This window comes from Tauraco erythrolophus, chromosome 23, assembly GCF_009769465.1.
Source record: "Tauraco erythrolophus isolate bTauEry1 chromosome 23, bTauEry1.pri, whole genome shotgun sequence".
Taxonomy (NCBI): Eukaryota; Metazoa; Chordata; class Aves; order Musophagiformes; family Musophagidae; genus Tauraco; species Tauraco erythrolophus.
In genome coordinates this window covers 6,946,651-6,954,309 of record NC_141487.1, presented here as the reverse complement: position 1 = coordinate 6,954,309, position 7,659 = coordinate 6,946,651, and the positions used below count along the sequence as shown (strand labels likewise).

General features: G+C 37.2%; 1 protein-coding gene across 1 annotated transcript; it reads left to right on the top strand.

Annotated features, from left to right (window-relative positions):
• The first annotated feature begins 322 nt into the window (after positions 1-322).
• On the top strand, positions 323-7,274 carry SLC35E2B (solute carrier family 35 member E2B). Its single transcript, XM_086625724.1, has 8 exons — positions 323-828; positions 1,512-1,647; positions 2,737-2,864; positions 3,760-3,880; positions 4,222-4,275; positions 4,916-4,988; positions 5,701-5,846; positions 7,021-7,274. The coding sequence occupies exons 1-8, from the start codon at positions 504-506 to the stop codon at positions 7,265-7,267; spliced, it is 1,230 nt and encodes a 409-aa protein (XP_086481850.1). The 5' UTR covers positions 323-503; the 3' UTR covers positions 7,268-7,274.
• Positions 7,275-7,659: the final 385 nt, after the last annotated feature.

Sequence of the window (7,659 nt, the reverse complement as noted above, 5' to 3'; positions counted from 1 at the left end):
ATTGTAAAGGCAGTGTTGACATGCTTTAGAGGAGAAAGAACTTAAAACCACATTAAGTCTTTTGTGTGTGTGCATGCTATTTTACAATAAAAAGATCTCCCTTAGATATGTTCTTAGTGCTTCATCTGGGTATGTTGATATTTAGAGTGCAAAATCCAGTCTGAAAGACAAGCTACAGAAGTCTTTATCTTTCATAAACTGAAATGGGTGAAATGTGGTCTCTGCCGCATTAGGGATTTAAAATGTCATGTTCAGAGCTACATGATTTTTTCCTTCTCTCTTTTTTTTTTCTCCATTCTTAGGCAGGAAAAATAGAATACACCACATGAAGAAGCATGTGAAGCTTATTTTCATGCAAGATGTTATTTGGGGGACCAAGTACACTCTTCCAGGCCATGGGAGATGAAAGACTAATCGCATGATACTTTTTCGTCGAAGTGCTGTTCTGTGCTAAGTCGATGTTGGTTTGTATTAAGGACAAATACTAATTTCCTAATGTCAGGATGTCGACTGAGACAAGTGCTCAGACACCGGAGGAACCTAATCCTGCCCCCCTTGAAGAAAAGCCAAAGGGAAAATCACTATTTCATTTGGGTTCGCTCTTTGCTAACAGGAGTGAAAAATTTGTAATTGCTAGGAGTGATAGCGTACCAGAGGAGAACGTTCTGAAAATCACTATCACGGAGACGACGGTCATTGAGTCGGACTTGGGCATCTGGAATTCTCATGCTCTCATCTACCTCACTTTGTGGTTTTTCTTCAGCTTTTGCACTCTTTTTCTTAACAAATACATTCTTTCGTTACTGGAAGGAGAGCCCAGCATGCTAGGTAACCCTTTCTTTTACACTTGAATTCCAGTAAGATATTTGGCAACGCCAGAAGTGAAAAAGACCTAGTTGGGGGATGTGGGGGTGGATCTTGGGGCTGGGAACTCATGAGTTGTGATCTCACCTGTAAAGGGGCTTTTGACACTGTCGTCTTCTCCCGTTGCTGAAAGATGGTATGAAACTTTGCTCATAGAGGAGCTGTAGGATGGTGTTTGAGAAATAAGAGCTGGAAAAAAAATGTAATTTTTTTTCTGTGTTGGAGGACAGTGTCTTTTTTAAAAAAAAAATAATAATCTTGAGTCAGTTTTTGATAGTCTCCAGAGCTGTTAAGACTTTTTTGTTTGTTTGTTTGTCTGTAGAAGTGCAAAAGTTGCCTTTATGTAATCTCTACTATCCAATGGGTTGCTTATTCCTATATTTTTTTAAGGAGGAAACAAAGGGCACTTTATCTATGAACAAGATTTTATAGGTGTATGCCACCTTTGTTTTATTCTGCTGCTTTGCTGGTAGATGTAAAAGTAAAGGGCTTTAGTGAGAATTGATAAAATCTAGACAGCAGTTGCCATGTTTAACTGCTAAACATACTGCACCTGAGTTGGTCTACAAAATTTTCTTATGTTGCTTGATTTGTCATGTTGCCATCATCTTCTGATTTTTTTTTTTTCCCCTCTCATCTTTCTTTAGGTGCTGTTCAAATGCTTTCAACCACCTTCATTGGCTGTATAAAAATGTTTGTTCCATGCTGCTTGTATCAACACAAAACGCGCATCTCTTATCCACCCAATTTCATCATGATAATGCTGTTTGTTGGATTAATGAGGTAAATGGTTAAATATTTCCTAGAGATCTATCTAGTTGCTTCTTTACATTCTTCTGAACAGAAGCTGTATTTTCATGGGTCTCTTCCTTTTCTTTCTTGTTTGGAAAGCATTTAGAGTATTCACCTATCCCCTCCCCAAAAAATCACAAGATAATTTTATTTTTAGTTACTGTTGCTAAATGCTACATTCCTTTTTCCAGATGTCAGGTTTTTTGGCTAGCTTGGCTTTCCATCACATTTATTCAGCTTCTTTCAGAACATGCTTCTCTTCTTTTTCCATTTACTTTCTTCCTATTCTCTCTTGAGGCTGATGATGTTTAGTGTACTAGTATTTATTATGATGTTACTTTGTTCTTTCACCTTTTCCAGCAATTTGCCTCAAAAGTGATACATACTATTAAATTTTATCTTTTAAAAAGTCAATATTTGCTGTGTGCTGGGATAGTGTCAGTTTGTGGTCTAGGAGAGAATAAGAATACGTGATTTGGTTTCCTCTACACTGCAAAGGTGATAAAGGATAATAATTTTCAAATTAATTCAGAGTAGCTTTATTGTAACAACTGTGCCGCCCCGTTGTTTAATTTTGTGGTTTAAAGTGTGGCAAATACGTAGCGTACCTAATTTACACTAAAGATGGATAACTGCAAATGATGAAATTTCCGTGGTGAATTACTGTTTATCAGCAGAATTTCCCTGACCTTTTGAACTGAAAACTTTAGCTTAAAGCACTGCCATCTGAAGCATTAAAAAGTAAACTTTGATGTTTTCTGGAAGACCACTGTACATCCATAGAAATGGCACAGTTGCCCAAGGGCAAGCAAGATCTGTGCTCAATAAATAATAATCTTTAAGCTACAGCAGAAAGAAATAGATCTGACACGTTCCACCTCGCAGATGCTGAGGAGTCCAGGTGTTACTGCCCTTCACTCACACCACTATGATTTGATAACTTGATTGTAAGTTGCTGCAGCTCAAATTTATAAACCTAGAGAAATTATAATGCAATTCTTTTTTATGCTAGATGTGTAAGAGTAGCTCTTAAAGCATTATTTTATTTTCTGCTTAATTTCATGTGTTCTTCTACTACAGATTTGCAACAGTAGTCTTGGGTCTTGTCAGCTTGAAAAACGTGGCAGTTTCATTTGCAGAAACTGTTAAAAGCTCTGCACCTATTTTTACTGTTATCATGTCTCGGATGATATTAGGGGAATACACTGGTGAGTACTTCACTGCTGAAATGTGCGGTGGTTTTTTGTGTGTTTTGGGTTTTTTTTAATACTGTCACTTACTTGGCTATGGACAAGGAAGTTCCACTGAAATGTAGTAAATGCAGCTGGAAGAATCATTCTGTTTGAACACAATAAGTAGAGTGTATATATAAGTAAAAAAGGATCTATTTTAATGCAGCTCTGTAAGGGCATTGTTGCTCTGAAGTTATTTTTCTGTCAAGAAAATATTATCGCAGCCTCAAATAACTGAAGTTCAGTGTGTTCCTTCTTACAAGGACAGCTTGCTGCTCACAATTTGAAATTCATTAATTTCTTCACTGTGTTCACTCTGTGATTACAAAACAAACAAAAAACAACAAAACAAAAAAAACCCAAACAACTGGCTTAAAAAATATAACTTTTTCAAGTCCACAATATAGTTTCTTTGTGATTCCAGTTGTAATTGCATGCTATTAGCTTGAAGAGGTTTTGCTTGTTACCAGCTGTAAGTCATAGCCGTAATACAGAAGCCATGTACAGATTGCTTTGTGATGCAAAAGGCTGAAATAAGCCACAGGAAGAAGAGCAATCACAGAGTAAACAAGGAGAGCATAATTTTCTTCTGTCATTTGGTGAAAAAGATGAAATGAAGAGTCATCAGTCCATTTTCTTTTTCCAAGGGAGATATTTTTATATGTCCACATTGTTTTCAAGAGCGCCCTGCTGTTGTCTGAAATCTCACTTCAGAACCTCTGTACTTTAAAATCCGGTCAAATAAGTTGCTCTTTCTTTCAACCAAAGAAGTTAAGGTGGAATTTAAACTTTCAAAAACTATGGTATCTGATGCATGTGATTGGAAGTATAGTAATTGAGCTAAGATTTAAATTTTTCTTTTCATCTGCAGGATTGCTGGTTAATCTCTCTCTCATTCCTGTTATGGGTGGGCTGGCTCTGTGTACAGCTACTGAAATCAGTTTCAACATTCTAGGTTTCTCGGCAGCTTTATCTACTAATATCATGGACTGGTAAGACATATGATGATAGTTGCCTATATGGAATAAAGGAATTTTGTTTATTGGTAAATTGAAAATTGTTGCTTGTACTTGTTTTTGTACGCTACATTTAAATGTTGGTATTTAACATTTATTTTTACCAGAAGATACAGTTTATCTATCGTATCTGCTGGCCTTAATGGGTTTGAAAAATAGTCCAACTCTTAGTCTAAAGGAGTCAGACCAAGCTCCTTTCTGTGGTTGCATCATGTGTAGAAAACGTATCTACCCATCTAAGGGAAACTCTTTCTCATGAATTGATTTATGAGTCCTAACTAAAGTACAGGTAAATGGTGTTGCTTTTTTTTTTTCAGTTTGCAAAATGTCTTTTCCAAAAAACTACTCAGTGGAGATAAATACAGATTTTCGTAAGTATTAAAAATATTTCAGTTTTGATTATAGGTGGAATTTGGGCTGCACAGGGAAACCATATATTAATGATTATATCGCACCATTATTATTTTTTTTTCTCAGTCTGTTTACAGACAGCTATAACCTAAATAATTTTATCTGGGAAAGAAAACTTCCTTATGCTCAGATCTCACTGCAGTACGTTGGAGTCTCTAATCAGCTAAAACTCTCAGCATACCCAAAATGAGTCATGTTTTCACAGAAATAAGTCCTTATTCTGCAACCATAAAACATCCCTTACCGTTATTAGGCATGCAGAAGTGAACTTCAGAACTCGCTTGATGCTTTAACGATGAAACACAAGCCAGGAGTAACATCTTGTGGTAAAATATACCTATATGTAGGTGTTTTACCACAAGATAAATTCCTAGTTTTGGTCTTGAAAACGTGTGCCTGTTATCTTCAGTCTGTCTCAGCCAACACAAAAAGCAACACAGTGTCTTCACAAGAGATTGCTGAATTTGTCATCCCCAAAGCTTGGTAGATGGCTTTTATTGCTTTTTGATATCTGTAAATAAAAGAATGATGCAGCTTTCTTCAGCTCTAAGAGAGAGGAAGCTTTTAATCGTTTTAAGCATTGTTTTTTCTCCTTTGTAGAGCCCCAGAGCTTCAGTTCTACACAAGTGCTGCTGCAGTGGTTATGCTTATTCCAGCTTGGATATTTTTCATGGTAATTTGAACTCGCTAACACGGATTTATGTTTTCTTTTTGATTTATGAGCAGAGTGTGCAGCTAAGGTTAATCTTAATTTTTACTTTTCATTCTTCCCGTTTTTCCGGAAATCACCCTGAAATGCATTTCATCTATGTTTGCAAGAGACTGGGATGGGTAAAAAGAGAAAAATTTCAAATAAATCATTTAGTACAGACACAAGTTGACAAGTGACTCAGAAAGCCTGAGTTTATCTCAGAAGCTTTGAGAACAAATCATAATTTTGTCTAAGTGCATTTGAAGTTTTTGGTAAAGACTTGAAAATCAAATCTGAAATATTTGTTGACTTTTTGCTGATAGTCCTGTGTTGTACAAGAGTATCAACCCTCTGAAAGCAAAATGGAGCTAAAGTAAATATAAACTATCAGATTAAATATGTATCCTTCATGTTCTGGCATTTCATTGCCATTCATCAGTGTTCAAAAAAGGAAATATCTCGCAGGCAGGCTGAACACACTGCAAAGTTCAGTCAGATGAGGGCTGTTTTTCTAATACATTGTTTTGGGATGTAAATTTGTAGGATCTAAATGTCTAGTATGCCTTAGGTCTTGTTTTGCTGAAGTTTAAAAGTAAAACTATATCTGCTTATAACCATAATAAGGTGGGTGGAAAATTACTTTTAGATTTGCTTATAAACTAAACTCTTAAAGTCCCCTTTTTTTGTTGTTTAGGATGTACCTGTGATTGGGAAAAGTGGGAGGAGCTTCAGCTACAACCAAGATATTGTCATACTTCTTTTAATAGATGGAGTCTTGTTTCACCTACAAAGTGTTACAGCCTATGCCTTGATGGGAAAAATTTCTCCTGTGACTTTCAGGTAAAACTATTTTCATGTCAAGAACACTATTTTCTTTTTTTTTTTTTTCTTGCTCAGTATTTCTGCTTGAGAACTAGGCAGTAAAGGTACTGTGCAAAGAAATAAACAATGTAAATGCATAAATGCATCAAATTAAGAAGAAAATTTTTCACGTCTGGATCACCAGAACTTTGTGGTTTGCTCCCTCACTGTGTGAGGAGAGCAGCATTTGACCTATGCTGTTGAGCTTATGGAATAGGTGCTTGCATTTACTAGCAGGGGTGTTGCGTTCAGGTTTAACAGCCATTCCTTAAAGCTGGTTAATGAGGCTGAATGGATTCACCAAACCCCTACATCCAGTGTTTAAGCTGCCATTTGCTTCAGTGATAAGGCAGTACCTATGTACACCTCAGTGCAGTACAGAATATGAGCAATCAGCTCTGCATTCCTTTTTTCTGAAGCAGGACACAGCAAGTCAAGCTGAATTTGTTGATACGTATTCTCTAAAGACAGCTTCCACCTACCTTGTCAGTTATCAGCTACTTTTTTAGGCTGTTACACAATTCTGACTGAATAATTTGTCATTTGTATGAATAGCCCTACGGCCTGTGGGGTAATCCTTGGTCCTAAACTCTGAAAGCTTCTGCTGTCTTACAGTCTCAGGTGCCCCTGCTACAGTCTTGTGACAATTCACTATTACACACATGCTTATTCTGACGTTGTTAGTCTTCTCTACATAACAGGATGTATTTACATGTATTCAGAATTTCTTAACTACTTGCTGTAATGATGTTGGTATGATTTAGATACTGATTCTTTTCAGGTTATAATGCTGTATTACCTGAACAGTAGCAGCACGCTCGCAAATGATAGTTATGTTGCTAGTTAGCATTTTCTGGATGTCTGTGTTAGCTAGAAATGAATTGCTAACACTGTACTGCATACTTAAAAGCAACAAAAGCAAAAACCTGAGGTGAATTATTCGTACCAGCTCTAAAATTAAGACGAGTGTAAATATACGAGTGCTGATATGCAAGAAATTTGATATTGGTATTAGCTTCAGGAGGAAAAGTGGAATCTGAGTTGGTGTTTAAAAAGCAAGCAAAACCAAGAGAGGTCCTGCTACATTAAAGCATGGTTGTGTGGGGGATATGAGAAAGCTCTCCTTGGCCTTAATTTTCATATTCCTTTCCAGTGTTGCTAGTACCGTGAAGCATGCGCTGTCAATCTGGCTCAGTATTATTGTGTTTGGTAACAAAATCACAAGCCTCTCGGCCATTGGGACCGTTCTAGTGACAATTGGAGTTCTTCTATATAACAAGGCAAAGCAGCATCAGCAAGAGACTATACACAGCCTGGCAGCTGCAGCCCTGCAACCTGCACAAAGTGCAACGGAAGATGCTGAGCCACTCATTCCCAAGGATGTGGAACCGTATGATTAATACGGCCATTTATTCTTCCAACTTGGTGTAACTCAAAGGAACTCTTCCTGAAAGTGGTTGTTTCTTCAACTGTCGATGCTGATTTGGTTCCTTTGAGTTCGTGGCAGGTCAAGCCTGGGACTTGAAGGAGAGGGAAGCAATGGGAAGCATTCAGTAAGCCTTGATTTACTGAGAAACTGGTATACCAAATAGAGGACCTCGTGTCATGGACCATGGTAAATGTGGGCTTTATTGTCTTTCCTTGACTGCACATAACGTACAAGCTTACGTCAGAGAAAGAACTTCAGTGTCTTGTGGGAAAACGATTCCTTTCTTCCTACAAATCAAAATAATGTGAAAACATGGACCCATCACTGTATTCTGCTTGCTCGCAGTGAATGAAATTGGTGCAT

Excerpts from the sequence above, each read along its gene's own strand:
- SLC35E2B (XM_086625724.1), top strand. The coding sequence starts at position 504 with ATGTCGACTGAGACAAGTGCTCAGACACCGGAGGAACCTAATCCTGCC. Across the intron at positions 829-1,511 it reads AGGAGAGCCCAGCATGCTAG|GTGCTGTTCAAATGCTTTCA; the intron begins GTAACCCTTTCT and ends ATCTTTCTTTAG. Across the intron at positions 1,648-2,736 it reads CTGTTTGTTGGATTAATGAG|ATTTGCAACAGTAGTCTTGG; the intron begins GTAAATGGTTAA and ends CTTCTACTACAG.